This window comes from Glycine max, chromosome 19 (genome assembly GCF_000004515.6).
Source record: "Glycine max cultivar Williams 82 chromosome 19, Glycine_max_v4.0, whole genome shotgun sequence".
NCBI lineage: Eukaryota > Viridiplantae > Streptophyta > Magnoliopsida > Fabales > Fabaceae > Glycine > Glycine max.
The window spans coordinates 41,441,249-41,461,007 of record NC_038255.2 but is presented as its reverse complement, the minus strand read 5'-3'; the positions used below and the strand labels follow the sequence as shown (position 1 = coordinate 41,461,007).

Sequence of the window (19,759 nt, the reverse complement as noted above, 5' to 3'; positions counted from 1 at the left end):
TATAACAACAACAACAAAACGTGTATAATTTTTTTATGGATATTTAATAAATAGTAAACCTTCAAAGTATCAGCTTGATGACTTTATCTATGATAACACTGTGCTTCATGAAAATACCAACTTGGACTCATTCATCAGCATAAGTGCATACTATACTAGTGGCGACTCCAATAAAATGTAGGCCATTCCCATGAGTGACATGACACTGCGTGTTCAGTAATGAATTTGAGGAGAAAGAAATTAATGTAATTTTTATGTTCAAACTCTGCTAGCTCTGAAGTTTGAACATTAAGTGAAGGGTGAAGATTTGACGAAAGCGATAAGAGAGCCTATGAATAGTTGGCAAATAAATCATCCAATTACAGAAGCTTTATCACTAGTTGAAATTGTGAAGAAGGAATAACATATGCTGCTATCATTTTAGTGTCAGCAGAAGAGAAGAGAAGTAAGGTTTGTACACGGACATGGTTTTCCAAAAAGGTTTCTTTATATTTAGGCATGAAAAATCTAGGAAGACAAACTTTTATTTTTCCTACATGTTTCCTCTAAATCATGTTGAGGTAACGTCAAACACCCCAAGTAAGGATTCCAAATTTATTCACTGCGTTGGTGTTGTGAGAGATTAATTTCTAATGTGTGAATCATACTCTTTATTTATGTAATTTTTAATAAATTTTAACAAGAGAAATGCTAATTAAAGACACAACTGATCTCATGTATTTTTTTAGATATATTCTCTTTAATTGGTTAAAATTTATTTAAAATTTTAAAAGTTTGTGAGTCACATACACATCTTATTTAATAATTATGTTTCCTAATTATATAGTTTTTAATAATTTTTTACTAATAAAAAAATGTGTACAAAAAATGTGTATTTGCAAGCACTCCTATTTAAACAAATAGTTAAAAAAAGTGTGTTGTTAGTAATTTCTTTTAAACATTAAATATATGATACAATATTCGATATTGTATGTAATTATTTTCATCTCTTATTTATTTTTTATTTTCATATACATCTCAAAAATATTTTTCAAATTTTCTGTACTAATAATGCATAAGGAGTGTCAATATATATTTCAAAAATAAAGGGAACTAATGTAGAAGTACATAAAAAATAGATTTTTTTGTAATTTTACAAAATTTTAGGAGTAGTTAATGCAATTTACTTTAAGTTACATGTGGAGTTTTTTATTTTCTTATAAATATCTTGTTTAGAAAATGTAAAAGAAAAATATTCAACTTAATTTAATTATATAACATAATTATTTAAATTAAAGAGTTGAATGGTTATATAGTATGAGTGTAAAGCTTCTTAGGTGTGACATAAAATAGTCAGGATAAGATTTGATTGGTTGGTAATACAAATTTAATTATATTTTTTTATTTCTCTCATTATTTCACTTCTCATATATGATCCAAACAAACAAATAATAAAGATTTAAGACAAGCTTGAAAGATGATCTGTTTTAAGAAATTTGGAAGGTGATTATTAAGAAGGAAAAATATTTTATTCAGATTAATTTTATTTTCACTGAGAAAGAAAAAAGGGTTATGTGTGTAAAAAGTTTTACACGATTAAGATATCATTATTATAATCATAAGTGAGTTTGTTAATTTTTAAAAAATAATTATTTTATGATAATTTAAATGATGATTTATAATTGAAAGAGAAAGTAAATTTATTTTACACATATGTATGAACATCAAACTCATAAATTACATAGTGATTTACTAATAAAAATTAGTAAATACATTATACACAAGTTAGGTTATGTTTGATTATGTTTGATTTGTTGGTGAAAGAGTATCAAAGTCAATTTAAAAATAAATAAATTTAATATAATGTTTAATTTTTACTTAAAAGTATGTTTGAGGCTAGAATTTAGCCTAAAAATTATTAGAATACTTTTGCCCAAAAGTTTAAGAGAAATAACTATTTAAATGCTTTTGCAAACTTGGTTTTACAGATTGCAAGTCAAAGGTGCACTTACTAGTTCAATAGTCCACTCCTGTTGTCTATTGCATTGAGTTGAAATCACTCTTCAACTTACAAAACTCTGTTCTTTCCTCCATGAATTCAATTTCTTTAGGTACCTTCGTCTTCACTCCCCCTCCAGCATGCAAGTTCCGCCCCCTTCTTCAAACCAAACACCAACCCATCTTCCACAGCCTCTGCAGCAGTGGTCTCACTCTCTCCCGAATTTCTCTGACCCAAAAACCCACTTTTCTACGAGCCACGGACTCAAACACCGACGCCCCCATTTCCCTCCCCGAGGGCGCGTCCTTCGTTTCCATCCCAGAAATCATCGAGAAGGACTGGTCCGTGCTCGATTGCGCCGAACACCGAAACATTGACCGCATTATAGCTTCCGGCAACGTCGGACAGAATTCGAGGGTTTTGGTCTCAACTGGGTCCGAAGACTTTGTTGATACCTTAGTGGGTTTAACTCCCTCTGTGTTTGTTGTTCATGACTCGCTTCTCACGCTGGCTTGTATCAAAGAAAAATATGACAGGGTCAAGTGTTGGCAAGGGGAGATTATTTATGTTCCGGAAAAGTGGGCTCCTTTTGATGCTGTGTTTCTTTATTTTCTACCTGCGTTGGCCTTCAAACTTGACCAAATTTTGGGCTCTTTGGCTGGGAAATGTGCAACGGGTGAGTTTTCTCTTCACTTTCAAGAACTTTGTAATTGCTAATTAGTTATTATTTCATGTGTTATTGTCTGGTTTATTGCGTGTTGTATGGTAGGAAACCCAACAAAGATGCTTCGGTTGTTTACGGTTTGAGAGATAGTACTCTACTCCTTGCCACATCACTTTAAAAACACTCTTATTATTTGGTGAAATTTATTAAAAATCACAAATTTGTGTGGGTTTTAAATCCCAATTTGGATGGGTTTCTCAATAAGCATCTATATGGGAAGAGAATAACTAGGTAAAAGAAATTAAGCTTAGTTAAAATTAGCTTATACAAATATTAATATCAGCTTCTAGAGAAGTTAAATGAGAGAACTTCTATAAATTAACTTATATATAAGCTAATTTTAACTTATGGAAGAAGCGTAATTCATTTTACCTTCTTATTTTCTTCTCCTGTATAAAAAGTTATGGAGAAGGAGTGTATTAGAACTCTGTAGTTAGGCCCTGTTTAGATAAACTCCTTATTTAATGAGACTACACTCATAGTCAATTTTTAAGTTTTCAGTGAATTTTAACTAATAATAGAAATTGTAGTAGAAGCAGTGTGTTAGATAGTGTTCGCCAGCACTCCTATAGTTTTATATTGTATATGTGAACTTCATTCATTATGAGCAGTCATTCTATTTAGTCCTGAGACACTAACAAGACACATGTTGTGTCTCAAGTTTGCCTTTCATGAAGCATTGAGTAATTTTTTCTTGTAACTGTTTTCATGAAGATTTGAGTAATTTTGCATCTCAGCAGTAAAGACAAGAAATTGCTTCAAAAGAAACACTCCTGAAACGCTGGACTTTTTACACCTATCTTACTCAGCTATTGATTTGTATATGGCTATGTTTTAATTACATGATAATTTATAAGTGTGTCATTTTTTTTATTTTACAAGTTGTGTATACTTGACTGTATTGCACAGTAAACTTGATGGATTTTCTTAGTGCTCCATGTTATTTTTCTTGTTCTTTGCTCAATATTCTTGCCTTGTGAAGTTTAGGCCAGTGCTCCCAAGTTGTTTTCTTGCATTTAATTTTGGATTTGACCTGTAGGTGGAAGGGTGATTATCAGTCATCCCAAAGGGAGAGAAGTATTAGAACAGCAACGAAAACAGTACCCAGATGTTGTAGTTTCTGACCTACCTGATAAAACATATTTACAAAGTGTTGCAGCTGCCCATTCTTTTGATGTGGCTGAATTTGTGGATGAACCTGGCCTTTATTTAGCCATTTTGATCTGCTCAAGGGCTTAAAAACTAGAGTGTATACATTTGAATACACAATTTGATTGAACTTTTTATATGGTGTTTTCTTTTTTTGACTGTTAGCTTGAATTTTGGGATGGAAAATTATAGAATAATTTGATTGATATGTGAGCCTTCCCCTCACTTGGCTTCTGGAATGTTTTTTGTGTCAAAATCAAATTCCTCCATCTCTTAAAATGCCTCACTTCCAATATTTCATTAGTTTCACAAGCTCAACCAAGACCACCTTTCTCCATTCAATCCAAATCAAACCAAAGTTTCATTGTCAAGTGTCACAATCACCAATGACAAAGACCAAACATCAGAAGTTGCTGGCTCTACTATCAACATTCACCAAGATGTGGTGGCTTGCTAGACCTTGGGTAGGGTTGCAATACTAATGAGGTCAACTAGTTCTAGTGGTTGAAGGCTAGATGATGCAGAGACTGGTTTTGTGTTATAGTTTTTTCTAGTAATCTAGTTTGACAGTAGATCAAGTCTTGTGGTTTGATTTGGGGCTCTGAAGATGGTGGGTGTCTAATGAGCTTTCTTGTATTAGAGAATGATGGTTCTAATTTTATGGTTGGGATGGTGCTAAGGTTCTCAATTCTATTTCTAGCTTGATAAGTGGTTCACAGTGAAGCCAAATGAGATGGTGTTGCTTTGCCTATTTCTGGGAAATATGCTTCAGAGGTGAGGTGTGAATGCTGCATCTAGGTGTGGTCAATTACAGATACCCTTGAAGATGCAATTCAGTGCCGCAGCCAATGCCACTTATGCTTGCTTCCGTTGTGAATAAAAACATGAATGCGAGTTTATATTTTTTCTTCTTTTGGTATAGCTGTGAACAAAATGTGTTTAAGACCTTTTCTGTGAGGAACTCTTTGGATGACAATCTATCTGGCTTGGGGAGGACCGTGGTTTCCAGTTTTTTTTCTAGTTTTTGTGTGACTCTTGGAGTATAGTTTTAGGATGAATTGTGTTTTAGTTGAGGTTTTGATGGAAGGAAATGTAGTGGTGAGTTTGTTTGATTATGAACTTTTTTATGGGTTTATTTGCAAGTGAGCCTGAGGCTTGTGGAGATTATAAGTTAAATTGACGAGGTGGTTAGGCTTAGAGAGATGGAAACTTGAAATTGATGAGATCATTAAGCTAGAGATGTGATGGAGAACTTGAAATTGATGAGGTCATTAGGCGTAGGCTTATTGAAAAACTGAAAAGGCCAATTTGGGAAGATGAATCAAGGGAAGAATAAGGAAATGTTAGAACATGGAAGAAGTGTTAACAGATTTTAGGTTTAAATACAAATTTTTTAATTTTTCCCCCAAATAATACAAAAACAATAAATATTTATCCAAATAATACAACCTATAAAATATTTACTCCAATGATACAAAATATTGTTCTCGTTACTAAATCAATTTATGGAAAATCGATTTCTTAACGTGAAAAGTATTTTATATCATTGGATTAAATATTTTTTGGGTTGTATTATTTAGGTAAATATTTATTTTTTTTATTATTGGGGTAAAAAAATCTATTTTTTCGTCCTTGTAATTTAGTGTTTTTTATTTTATTTTCATCCCTCTGAAAAAAATATTTTAGTCCATGCAAAATGTTTTTACTCTGTTTGTTGTCTTTAGAACACTTTAAATAGTATTTTTTTTCATTGTTCAAGGTAGTATCTAAAGTGTTTTAAGAAAAAAAAAATTATAAAGACTAAAACAAAACAAAAAAGTAAAAATAAAAATTTACAAAGATGAAAATAAAAAATTATAAAAATTAAAAAATATATTTAAGCCTAGAGTTTATACTTCCCTCCAAAACATCGTTTTCGTAATAGGGGGAGGTAATTTAGAACCAACTAGAAAATATAATTAAACATAAAAAGTGGAAAATATAATTTAAGTTACGAAATTTTATTTTGCATTATTAATTTAGCATGCCATGTTTTCACCAATAATAATAATAATAATAACATGCCATGTATTCTGTTGGGTTTATCCTAGACACATGCACGAGTGATGAGGAACTTGAGTAATTTTCATGAGGTCGAGTTTTCATGTTACTGTCATTAAAAAAGAAAAGAAACTTAACCAGTGAGTGTGGCTGACATTTGTAATTTGTTAAAACCTCGAATGTAATTTTAATTGCTGAAAAGCTAGTGTGTCAATCACTCATGAATTTGGAAGTTTATTCAAATTATTCGTATAAAATTGGGGATGAGATTTCAATCAAAGCGATCATTTAAGTGTTTCAATAATAGAAATTAATCAATCGTTGTATATTTCATACTTCATACCCATGAAAAAAAAAGTATTATATAATTTGAGAATTAGGAGTGTTCATATATGAGATCAGGGGAAAGTATTGTCTCCAATGACATTTTCACTAAATAAGATCCTAACTTTTAAATATTTTTTTACCAAAATATATTTTATTATAAAGTAAAAGTTTTAGGAAATCAATGGTGGGACTATTCCACTTGATAGGCTAATGGTTTTTTTTTCCACACGAGAGGATCATTTTTGGTTGGATTACTTTTGAAGGAAAAATTTAATCACTTTGATTTTCTTAATTATTTATTTAATCAATTTGGTTTAAAATTTGAATTCAATTCAATTCCAAACAGTGTAGATTATATTGATTTTCACTCTCTGGTCTTAGTCTTTTTTTCTTAGAAAAATATTAAATAAATAATAAAATATACAATAAATATAATGAAAAAATAATTTAAAATATCAAATATCTTATCTAAGTTGTTATATAACAAATAGTATAACCCTTCAATATACAGTGCTGAGAATAAATTTATACAATTTAATAATTATATTTATATATTTTTAGTCAAATAGTTACTAATATATAAGAAATAAAAACGTAAACATAAGTGATATTAAAAAAACTATGAATGAAAATATTTATGCATGTATAAGTTCAGTATGGATTATATCAATTTTCAAAATTAAATTTAAAATCCAATGCAATCCAATTTTTTTGTTCGATTTTTAATTTTTTTATCAATTTTTTTTTTCAAATTTTGTTGAATTATATCGATTTATGAACACTTCTACCGAAAATACTATACTCAACACATTAAAAACAGAAAAGGAGAATGAAATTATATGCAAGACGAGGGAATAAATTTAAAATAATATTTAATAATTAATTTAATTTAAATGTACTAAAATTTTAGATAAATTTTATATTATCATTTAAATACAAATCATCTCGTATAATAAATTTATTAACTTTTAAAAATAACTTGTAAAAATCATACTTAATGTGATTTATTACACTAGTAAACTTTCGATTAAAAAGTTTCAAATCAAACTTCAATTCTCACAAATATTACTTTAAGAATATTTCGGAATTTTCGCCTCAAAAAGGCGAAAGCACCAAAGAAAGTAGAATAGAGCAAATATGGCCGAACAAGACTTGGATCATTCTGAAAGGTGTTTATGCCACTTCCAATCAATCTACACATCAGACCCCCATTAAAAACTAGGAACACTTAAATCTTTTGCAAGTCTCTACACGACAAAATTGTGAGATTCGCATGAAAGGATCTAAATTTGAATTCATACAGTTATCCATCGGAGGGAAAAAAAAAAATCAACATCAGACAAGCAAATGCTTTATAATCATAATGACAATGTCAGCTCAAAAACTCCAATACAGCTTTCACTATAAAGACTGTTTTGGTTTCAGTATAACAAAAAGAATTATGAAGAACAAATGCTTCATTGAAACTTTTGGGTGACTATGACCTCACACACACAAAAAAAAAATACCAACACTTTCAATCTTTCTCTGCACCAAAAAAAATAATAGAGACAGTTGGGCAATAATTAGCTAATCAAGCTATAGGCTAAACTGGAGATTGCTGAAAGGAAGCTTATTGTTCACCAAATTACAAGGTACTCAAACCTCAATTACCACATGTGAAGATAGGGACTGGATTCGACAACAGCCACCTTATCATTTTAGAAAATTGAAAACCTTAGGTTATTACTTGTTGCAAACAAGTTGTATTCCTCCATGGCGGGAGTCTCTTTCTTATTGCAATTATGAACCTTTTCGACATGATCTGCAGAGCTTTTTGAGGAAAAATCACCAACAGTATCACCATTCAAAGATGTGAATGCCGATTTACATCCAGTTGAAAGGGCTACAGGTCCACCAAAATGAAACAAGGAAAAATCATTGTTATTCTCAAGTGACTTGGCAGAATTATCATGCCTAACTTCTCCATGTGATGCTGGTTTTTTGGAAATAGGTCCAGCTGGAAAGACCCTTTCTGCAAAAGATCCATTAAGATGCTCTGGCAAAGAAGCTGTCTTGGAAACTCGAGTCCGCTCCTCTGCATTTAAGACATTAGCGCTGGCAACTGGCTGATAAACTGGAACACCAGGGTTGAATAAGGAGGTTGGTTGCTGTAAGGCTCCATACTGCAAGCAGAAGCGATGGTCCTCATTTAAGCCATATCCAAGAGGGCCGGCATATAAATAGGGATTTGAGTGTGGGAAGGGTATCAACCCATTTGTGGGAGCTGCTGGCCATGAAACTGGATTTTGATGGAAATAACCCATTGCTGAAGGAGCTTGAAACACTGGAAAATGTATATTTTGGTTTGACACCGGTGGAAGCATACTTTGAGATTGAGAACACACATTAGTGGTGGAAAAACAATTGTCAAAATTTTGGGCAGTTTCCACAATAGGATTCCCCAATGCATAATTTCTTGTACCATCCAAGGATGAACTAATTAGTGAGCTTGGATTTCTTGTCAAACCCTCACCATTTGCATTCTGGCTATTCACTATAGAAACATCATGACAATGAGACAAGACAGTTTCGACGCAATCCAAATTATTTCTTAATTCGGATTGCCGGCTAGCATCTTCTGAATCTGATGTGATTGAGGATTCTGTATTTTCATGGCTTGATGAGGTTGTATTATTATCACCCTCACTTAGGCATGATGAGCAGTTATCAGAACTAAAAGTGCTACTTTGAGTTGAATCAGAAGAATTATTTAAGGCAAAGCCTCCAGTTGGACATATTCCAGATTCCTCCAAAGCAATTTCCGTAGAGCTACAAGAACCTTTAGCTTCTACGTGAAAATCATCTTGACAGCGTTCATCCACTCCACTAAATCTTTTTGAATTACATTCCTCGTCATCATTTTCACCTGAATCAACAGCTTCTCCAATAGACAACTTGATCAGATCAGACTGAGCTCCTTGAACTTTAGTGGCCCTCAAAATAACATCAGAGTCAGAATTACTGCGCAGATATTTCTTTTGAGATTCTGTAGGCTCCCAAACTTTCTTCGATTGAAACAAATCCCTGCTGGGGTAGTTCCCCGAGATGATTTTGCTTTTGGCTCTTCCATTACTCTCATGCATATAGTCTACTTGATTATTCTTATTACCACGACAAAATTGCTTGGATGTATCTCCTGCAGATTCAGACTGACTGATAGGTTTTGTCTCCCGACTAACTCTAGTCATAGGAGAATGTTGCTCAACCCTAGTCTTATATTCACTATTCAAGCTACAACTGCAAGAATGAATATCACATCTGTCATTCGTCCGATTCTTGGAACTATAAAACTTCTCATTATACTTGGGAGGACCAACATTTCGACAATTGGATTTTGTTGGGACATTTATTCTTGATTGCCTACTCAACCCATTCATTACCCTGGATGATATCACAAAACTCTCTCCATAATGTCTTGGCTCAGATCTGCCAACCATCACACTATTTTCTGAAACAACTGCATATCGCCGTCTGTCAGACCACTTCATAGGCATATCAAGTTGAAATTCTTTCCTACATCTTAGTCTTCGATGAGAGAGCATTGATTGTTCAATTGTAGACTGACCCATCTCATCTTTTGTATTTGAAATTTCTTCCCCGCAATCATCATGAGAGAGGTCATGTGGTTTCAAAGTATTACACTCACTAGAGAATTCTTCATCTTCGATGTTAGGAGAATCATCCCCCAATAGATTAGTTTCATTTGCTTCAATAACTAAACTCCTGCAGCTAATAGGATTATTTTGCTCCATATCAGCAACTGCAGACAATTCTTCCTTTGAGATTTCAGGAGAACCAAGAGCATCATTTGATTCCGAACACTTCTTTTCTTTTTCTTTTCCTTTTAGTCTTTCCTTCCTTCTAAGCTTTTTCTCCCTTTCCTTTGTCCTTCTCCTCTCCTTGCGTTCTTCTTCTTCACGTTTTTCCTTTTCTTCTTCTTCAAGAAGCTTCATCTGTAGACAAAATCATGCAATTGGGATTTAGAAGTGCATTTTAAAAATAGAAACAAGAGCTTTTTTTCCTGTCCCCAACAGCTTTTTTCCTAAAAGCAAAAAACTAAGACCTGCTTTTCCAACGTAATGATTTCTTTGCATGCTACATGCACTCGATCCTCCAGCAGTTTTAGTGCAAGACAAACGAATATGCTATGTGCATTTTGGCGTGCTGTCCCTTCTCTGAAAGCCTTTTCAACCTGAAAGGATAGTACACAGTCAGTGGTAGTCTGGTTGAACACAAACAAGCACAGAAAACAATACTAGTGCTAAACATGCCTGTTCTTTGAAAATAACAGTGGCAGCATCTAGCAGAAATTCTCGAGCAAGTTCAGGGCTTTTTGCATGCTTTTGGGGACGGGAGCATTCTCCATCAAGCTCATTTCCATCCTTGTCAACTGAATCATCATCCTAAGAGCATACATTTTATAACATGAAGCTTACCTCATAACTAATTATCAAAATCAAATGAATGATGGATAATTAACAAGGCTTATTTTCTCAGGGAAACTTGGATTACCTCTTCTTCCTCGGCCTCTTCAGCATGCTCAAAGAACCTTCTGATACTTTCCCCTTTTGTGATTGTAACATAACCATCTCCTACAATTAACCTGCAATGTACACACTGTTGACCCTTCAACGAATGAGCTTTAACAGAAAGTTCAGTACAGCGTCCATCTAATCTCCAAGCTCGGAGGGTAACAAAACATGCACTCAAACCACCAAGATCCAGGCCACTGGCTCGAACACATCCATTCAATCCAACATTTTCAAATTCCAAAATGTCAGATTTTCCTTCAGTTGTCCCCACAGCCCACTCAAAGTGATGATAGGTTCCCGCTGCATCAGCAAATGTCTGACGCCAATCAGCTTGAACTGAGTCATCAGATACCTAATAAAAGCAAATGGATAGATGTTGTGTTAGGTAGAACTTCTATTCTAGTTGCCAATAGCTTGATAAAACAATCTTTAAATAGATACTTTGTAGACTCTTCCACTAAAATCTCAATCACCATAGGTTTTACACGATAGAAATGTGAAAGTCACACCTCATATTGAAAGGCAGAGTCAGCAACACAAAACCAGCTGGTGCAACGAGGTTCTCTGCGAATGCGCTTCAGTTCTTTTAGTTCCTTGTATTCTCGAATAACATTTCTTCTACAATCTCTGCAAAATCTCTTGCTATCAAACCTAATAGGCATGGTCACTCATTAGTAAAAACCAAAAGCAGAGAACATCCTTATTCTTAAAAACATACAATTATGTATATGTATATGCATATAGGGCAAAAGTGATCTCACCAAATACTATAAAGCTTTGAAGCAAAGCTTCAAAAATAGTTTCTAATGATGACAAAATAGATTAAATCATGCTAGGAATGAACAAGTAGGCATTGCTTTTATGTATTCAAATGAGCATTAGTACAAAATGTTCAAAAGAAATGACTAAAAAATTTATAAAAAAAATCCATTCTATAGTTAATAACACAAAAGACCCACTTGATAATAGAAAGCAGCAAGTTCTTTGACCCAGTACAACGAGACAGCACCAGACACAATGTTGGAAATTTTAAATAAACAGTATGGAACATAAGTCTTCACTTAATATTTTTTTGCTGACAGAGACATAAACACTCAAAAGTTAAATAAACCAGTAATAACATGCAAAAAGAAAATAGTGCAGTGAATCTATAATAGATAGTTTTCCACTATATATCAGAAAGATAAAGTTAACATTCCAATCTACCAAGGTTCCTTTGTCAAAATCACTCTGAAGGGGCAGAAGCTGACTTGTCCATAATTTATAACTAATAGGCTATTCTTCAAATTCTTTTCTTGTTTGTTTTTTTTTTTTTGCTCAGCAAAAAATATTTAATATATTTATAGGCTAGTACCAGTGGTACTGAAAGTACATAGGAATAAATGTGAATCCTGCTTTTCAGAATATTGGGAAAGAGCTGGAGACACAATGAAGTGTTACAAGAATTCACCCACACCTGCCCCCCTAATTACAGAACCCTTCTTTTCTTGTTTGTTTGTCTTTCTTAACTCAAGTTCCATTAATTAAGGATCTCATAATACTCACTCCACTTGTGTTACCTTTTAACAAATCTCCAAACAAAAATTATCACCAACACAAAAGGTCAGTGGACATTAATGTTTTAGCTAAATTGTTGCCAAAACCTTAATGAAAATCAGTAATCACCACACCATTTGAGTAGAGAATGATGTCAGTTTCAATCCTAACAACGGCTTATCTGTTGATTTATCTTCTCAATAATTGCATGAAAACAACTATTACATAGCATAATCAATTTTTACCTAATAATCCATATCTGCAGTCCACAAAGTCCCAAAGTATCTAACTGTCTCCAACAAAATTATCATTTTTTACCGAAACTACTTGTGTATACAATTCACAAGTTCCAAGTAATCAAATTGCCTAAACCTTGCGATGTCATAAATGATGGCTGTCCTATAACATCCTGAATCATTCTGCTTCTGCGGGATTTTATGTTATAATAATTCTAGCAAGAGTCTGGGTAATAGTTTTTAATCATGCAATGTCTAATCTAAAATATCATAAGCAAGAATCAGGGCAAAACCTTCAAAATATCAGACAGGCTATGCCAAGAAATGCAATTAATAGATTCATCCTTTAGTTGACCCTGGGTAAGAGAGCTCCAGGGCAATATGAAAGCAGACAGAAGATACACATACTCAACAAAAAACTGAAGAACATCACATTACTAACAGACATCTAATAAGAAGCTCTCCCCCATACAGCCTATCCTAGATAAAAGTTCTAATTTTCAACCTAAAAATCCATGAATCACTACAGTATTTCCCATTACATGACAAAATTATGTAACACAAACTTTTTTTCTATTTATATGGCACTTTTTCATCATCATTTACTGCATTGCTGGAGAATTTTTTAACTCCATGCCTATGATAGAGTTCACTGTTCACCTTTTTAACCATCAAACCGGCAGCTCAATTGTCCTAGAATCCAACAGATAGTAGTTGAATACAACAAATCACTTGTATATAATGGGTAAGAATATCGAACCCCCAAAATCTTTAGTTTTTCTCATTATTCCACCTAACACTTTTTTGAGGTGATCCTAACAAAGATGGTCATATTCAGGAAATTTATTTTAAACTTTCAGAGGCATTTTCCACATTCTCATTCTTTGTATGTCAATTTCAACTGTATGACTGCTTCTAGTATTAAATTTATATTATTGTTAGTAACAATTCTCACTTATCTAAGGCTTAGGACAGTGTAAGGAATGAAAAAATCGATAGACACCTGTACATAAGTCTCTCAATAAAATCTTCCTCCTTCATTCTTAGAAGAGAAAGCCGCATCTCGTCTCCCAGTGCTGACCAAAAATCCACAAGTGTATCACATGAAAGTCTGGCAGTATGCAGGGCACAAGTTTCTCTTGTCCCATGTCCTCTGCCATAACTAACTATTCCTTGGCTTATCCAACCACGGCCTCCCCCGCCACAGGCATCAGGATAAAGCAGTTCCCTTTCCCGCTCCCTAGCACGTGCCTCATCAAATACCTAACACGGACAAAATTTTAGCTACCAACAAGGAAAAGAATGGGATAAGAATCTAATATAAATGAGACGCACTTACAATCTGCAGTCCTTTCAAAGACTTTGAATACAAGTAGCAGCTCATAAGTGTTAATGAGCCATCACGTGCTGTAGTCAGACCTCCCCAAGGATGGATAGATGGATCTTGAATTTCATCTTGGCATCCATTGATAATGCTTGATCTGTCATTATTTAGCTTTCTCAAACCTCCAGATCTGTTGCAAGGAAAGTGAGCATCCAGCCCTTCCTGTTGCAAAGATTTACCATACATAGCAATCTGCAGAAAACCTTCAAGAAGCAAACCATTGCACCTGGAACAGTACATATTTTTACGAGCTTGCTCAAACAGGGATTGTTTGTCTATCCTCAAGAGTTTTTGCCGAGCTTGCAGCGACAGCTCACTCCAGAACTGTATGGCAAAAATGTAATGCACCAATAAGAGACAAAGTAAACATGTCACAAGTTGCATTTTTATCAAGAGAACAAGGTAAGCATGACCTAGGTCAGAGCTTAATCTATGTGAAATATGGTTTTAACGTGGCTGCAATATTTCTGTTTCTAAGGTCTTTGCAACCACATTGAATGCATTTACCCACAATTCCCTTCAATATTGCTAATCACAACACAACTGCACTACGACCTGAACCACAATTTTCAAACCACTAGTGTGAATTAACATCAATTTAAAACCACTAGTAGGAAGCATGGATATGAAACAGACACAAATACGATACAAAATAAACCAAAGTTTCAAATTGCAGTGGCAAATGTGGTTTTGTTGTGGTCCTTGATATGGTTGATGCAGCCACAATTGTGGTCGTGATGCAATCACAAAAGCCTTAATATTGCAACCACAATAGCGGCAGCAGATGTATTTTAAAACCTTGAAATAAACAAGGGAATAAGACGAATTTTTAAAATCACATGAGACGACACGTAGCAAGGGTATAACATACAAAAATAATATTAACACATAATTAAATACTAAAAGTAGAGACATTAATGTTTCAAAAGCAACATTTTAATCGTTGTACACACAATAAAATAATAGTATCTGTCTCATTATTGTGGCAGTGTACCATCCGTATTGTTACAAAATTAAAAAATAAATGAAAGTTAAAAATGGTAGGACACAAGTAGAAGTATCTGTTAGTGTCCGACTCTGATGCATGTACTTTTAAATCCATTTTGAGGTTTGTGTGATTCACTGTTGATAATTCATTGCCCCAGCTAGAAAAGTATCATCCATGTTAACCTTGAGTTCAAAAAGATGGCAAATATTGTTCAATGGACAACAAATGAACAAGTAACAAGAAATATCAGAAACCATCACTGAATGGCATTTATCAATCAGAAAAACACTTAAATTATAAATCCAAAACCTGCAAAAGTAATTAAACAAGTGTTCCCACTGTAAGATCCAATATAAACCCAATCAAACCATCACTATTAACACAACAATCAATACAAAACAGTGATCCAGCAACAATCCAAAATCCAATACGAAAAAACAATTAACTAAAATAAAGAGAATTATTTGGTACCTTCTGGAGCTGATTGTAGCTAACGTCGTCCGAATTCTTCGACCAGAATCCATTTGCAGAAAGCGAACACGTCGGTGTGGATGAGCCATTAGTGAGATGTTCATTCCTTTGCGCTAATCCCGGCATTTTCAAAACTCAGCGAGATTCATTCACCAATGCTTCCACCGTTCATGTCAAAATTTTAATCGATTCTGAAATCCAAACCAATCGGATGCAAAACAAAATAAGCGAGAATTGATGAAAACACAGCCAGAAACAACAGATAGATCGAAATGAACATCGATATCAAATTGAAACCGAACCGAGTAAATAATTAGCCAAATGAAGACGCAAACGCGATCGAAGATGTGCGAGAATTGAGAGTGTGTGTGTGAGAGAAGCGATGTGAGGGTTTCTTATCGAAGAGGATTGAGACGAACACGATGAGATTTGGAGGTGTGAACGACTGCGTGTCTGAACGAATGAATGAATATATTTTTTTTGTGGAGAAAAAGAAAGAAAATAGGATTTGGTTTTTACTTAAGGCGCGGTAAAAACTCAAAAACAACAATAAAGCCCATTTGTTTGTTACTTATCACCAAGGATTTAGCACCCAACCAAACAAAATAAAAATAAAAAGTTTGGATTAATTAAGAAGTAATATCAAATTAATATAATTTAATGTGGTGATTGTAATTCGTAATTTTTCTAAAGTAACTCATAAAGCAGAAAAAATAACTCAATATTTAAATATGAGGATTTTCTTCTATTCTATTGAGTAAATAAAAATTATATGGTTATATTAATGTGTTTCTTTGTACACCAAAAAATAATTCATTTGTTTCTTCTTCAACGTGGATATAATATATTAATGATATTGATTCATCATCAATGACACCAATATATTATATATAAAAAAATCTAACCTGATTGATTAAATAAGATATGCAAATTATTATAAATTTTTTAACATTATTTTTTATTCTTATTAATAAAAAAATATTAATGATATCGATTAGGTTGTATTTATTTTTAAATATGGTGTTGTATTTTTTTATAATAAAATATACGAAAATGATAAATTTTAAAAATAATCTTATTAAAAACACATCATGTCATTATCGAGTAAGCAAATCTACTAACATATAATTATTTCAGTTTAATTAATAATTTTAAGTTTGAATCATATATGTTGCATTTAATACGTAATAAAAAGGAAAAACCCAATGATCCATAGTAATTTTATTTAACTTAAGTAAATAGTTTTGAATTTGAATCTAGATATATAATAGCGTTAAATACTTAAAAAAAATGTAACTACACATAATAATTTCACTTAATTCCGAAAGAATGTTTCCTATAAAAGATATTTATAGTCTCGTATGAAAAAAAAACATAATATCAATATTTGATATTATATATTATATATTATTTGATAATCTGTTCTAAAAAATATTAATATTTAATTATGGTACAAAATGTTTTAAAAAAAATATTTTTTCTTCCTTTGTTATGTTATTTTTTGACAGGATAATACTTATCTAATTTCATTAATCATCAATCTCTCCACACAACACAAGGAATTACATATATGATCAAAAACATAAAAGACTAAGATATAATGGAGCTATCTTTGTTCACTCCTTAGCTTGTCTCTTGACAAATCTGATAACAAAGGATGAATTTTGAGCCAATATCTCATTAATTAAAAACCCTCCTCTGATAAATCAGCATTGGAAGATCTGATTTTATCAACCACAAGCTTACAATATTATTCAACTCCATATCCGCTGCATACTTCAACGTTGTCAGCAAGCTCAAGATTCTCCTTCCTGGATGCTTAAACAAGGCGCCCCCCATGTTGTCCTTGCCACTATAAAGCTCCCTTGATCATCAGGAATGATCATGTCAGCTCCTGTTCGATTTTGATGTTCAAAGAAGCTTGCATGCATCCACATTGCACTTCCAAAGACCCATTGTTGGCTTTTTCCACTTCAAATCGTCACTCCCATAAGGCTCGACAATTTGCATGTGATCATACCTCTGAACACTTATCCAGCTCTGATAAAAGTCATCACTCCTCCTCACCACCGAGTCATCTGAATATTGGATATTGTTCCAAACTTTATCATTGCGCCTCCTCCAAATTTCCCACATCAGCATGCATGGCCTTACGATTTCGTTGCACAGCTTGCAAGCATGAGAGAAGGTTAAAAATAAGATGTGAGCACGACTCACCATTCACAATCATGCTCTCCAGAATTTGTCTCAACTGGACTCGATCCCAGCACCCAACAATAGCATCACACGTGAAGAAGATGTGCAAAGAAGTTTCCACCTTTCGGTCACAAAGAGGGTACAAGAGGGCAATTGTTAAGGTTTGCTCGAGTAGCTAGGGTTACACTCTCTACAAATCCTCCAATGTAAGTTCCTCACTCTAGGAGGGTATTGGCATTCCAAATCAAGTTCCTTTGTTATGATATCTACTACTCATTTTGTAGGAATTTAATTATTATATAGAATTGATTTAATGCATTAGCTCGTCTCACATAAATGAATTAGTGAAAATAGTGTTCAAAATATATTTATGCTTCAAAAAAAGTGAGAATAGTGTTCAAAATGTATTTATGCTTCGAAAAAAAGTGAGAATAATGTTCAAAATATATATTTAAATACAATGTTGTATAAAAAATAAAACTTGAAACAAGCATAAATATATTTATTATAATTTTAATTAAAATGTAATTTATCTATTCAAATATATTTATGCATTATAAATTTTTTAGTTGTATAAAAAGAAAATATTTATGTTGTGTAATGCATAAGCTAAGGTGCCTTTTAAGAAAACGCATATTTGACCAATATGTTTTGGGTTTAGCAAAATGGTTGATTTAATCATCTCCCACAATGTGAAAAACCAAAGTTCAAATTTTATTGGAGAGACACTCATATTTAGTGTCTATTATTCCTTGAACAATATTACTTATTTACTTTCAAATAAAGATATTTGTGAGGAACAAAAAAAAATATAAGCATTGTGGTAACTCTTTGATGTCTTGTTTGGAAGAAATGAGAGAAATAAGGTAGGTGAAAATAAAATGAGTGAGTGAAAATAAGCTACAAATAAAGAAGAAATGAAATGTGCATTTGGTTGTAAAAAAAAATAGAGAAGAGATGAAAAGAGAAATAAAGAGATAAGCGGATATAGGATAGAAGGTCCCGTAAATTTTAAAATTATTTCTAATTCAATCTTAAGCAAATTACATAATTTTCATCTCTCTGTCACCTCCTAATTTTTTTATCTACCTGCAGAGGCTAAAAATATTAGAACAAGAGGATGTATTGCAAAAAAAAAAAAACATTTCTTTTAAGTTTATTAAATTTTTTTCTTGTTATATTAAAACTTCACCATATAATCTTTGACCTATTTTTGTTACTTGAATTAATTTCCGATGGCTTCAAAATCGAAGATAAAAATAAAAGGAAATATCCTTTGGCTTGAATTCTAAAGTTTGGAAATCTACTACTATAAGACACACAAAACACAAGGAGGGTTGGATTGTGTTAGAAAAAAAATTGCAAATCATTTTAAAAGATGCAATTTTCATCTAATTGACAGACGATATACTAAAATGATTTTCAACAAGAACAGATGCAATAGAATTTTGTTATAAAATTTTCAAAAACAAGACAACAACATATTTTGAAACATAAGGTTAAATAACAAAAAGCAAAAAAAAAAAAAAAATAAAAGAGAACAATTAAATTTTGATGCTAATTTGTCTTTATCATTGAGAATATGTCAAGTTCTTGATTAATCACCAAGTTCCATTATATCATCACAAGATATAAATATTATTTTCAAAATCACTTATGGCTTTTCAACCTAAGTAGTTTAACATATCTCTTCAAGGAAACACCTTAAGTATTCTTTAACCAATCACAAAGACTTGGTTTAAGGGTAAGGTCACAATCTTAAGCATCTTAACAAACCGATGTACAAAATTAGGCTTAGAATTTTTTAAAGAAACTAAGACTACAAAAGCATTTCCGAAGCATAAATACAAGTATTGTTCATTAAGTTCTCTAAATTGTGTTTCATTAACTTTTGGCATAAATACAAGCATTTTTGAAGCACAAATACCAGCACGAGACCAATTATATTCATTTTGTAGGAACATCTATAATAAACGTCAAATTTACTAGATTTTTATATATATTTTATGACGTTTATTTGATCTTTTAGATAACTTTAGATCTTGTTTTCAATCAAATTAGCTTTAAATTCAGTTTTTACTTTGTCTTGGTAGAATTTTATGTTTTAGTTATTTTTAATGAATTTTTTAATAGTTTTTCAGTAAAAATAAGTCATT

General features: G+C 32.4%; 2 protein-coding genes across 2 annotated transcripts; one reads left to right on the top strand and one right to left on the bottom strand.

The window, feature by feature from the left end:
- The first annotated feature begins 1,965 nt into the window (after positions 1-1,965).
- On the top strand, positions 1,966-4,085 carry LOC100814496 (uncharacterized). Its single transcript, XM_003554175.5, has 2 exons — positions 1,966-2,654; positions 3,742-4,085. The coding sequence occupies exons 1-2, from the start codon at positions 2,072-2,074 to the stop codon at positions 3,939-3,941; spliced, it is 783 nt and encodes a 260-aa protein (XP_003554223.1). The 5' UTR covers positions 1,966-2,071; the 3' UTR covers positions 3,942-4,085.
- Positions 4,086-7,553: 3,468 nt separating this feature from the next.
- Positions 7,554-15,897, bottom strand: LOC100813046 (uncharacterized). The gene is made up of 9 exons (XM_003553389.5): positions 15,710-15,897; positions 15,408-15,598; positions 13,904-14,272; positions 13,568-13,827; positions 11,302-11,443; positions 10,773-11,144; positions 10,532-10,663; positions 10,324-10,452; positions 7,554-10,213 (listed from the first exon to the last, which is right to left on the bottom strand). The coding sequence occupies exons 2-9, from the start codon at positions 15,531-15,533 to the stop codon at positions 7,919-7,921; spliced, it is 3,825 nt and encodes a 1,274-aa protein (XP_003553437.1). The 5' UTR covers positions 15,534-15,598; positions 15,710-15,897; the 3' UTR covers positions 7,554-7,918.
- Positions 15,898-19,759: the final 3,862 nt, after the last annotated feature.

Coding starts and splice junctions, on each gene's coding strand:
- LOC100814496 (XM_003554175.5), top strand. CDS start 2,072: ATGAATTCAATTTCTTTAGGTACCTTCGTCTTCACTCCCCCTCCAGCA. Junction 2,655..3,741: donor GGCTGGGAAATGTGCAACGG/GTGAGTTTTCTC, acceptor TTTGACCTGTAG/GTGGAAGGGTGATTATCAGT.
- LOC100813046 (XM_003553389.5), bottom strand. CDS start 15,533: ATGCCGGGATTAGCGCAAAGGAATGAACATCTCACTAATGGCTCATCC. Junction 10,664..10,772: donor AAGAGGCCGAGGAAGAAGAG/GTAATCCAAGTT, acceptor GTATGCTCTTAG/GATGATGATTCAGTTGACAA. Junction 10,453..10,531: donor CTGTTATTTTCAAAGAACAG/GCATGTTTAGCA, acceptor CTATCCTTTCAG/GTTGAAAAGGCTTTCAGAGA.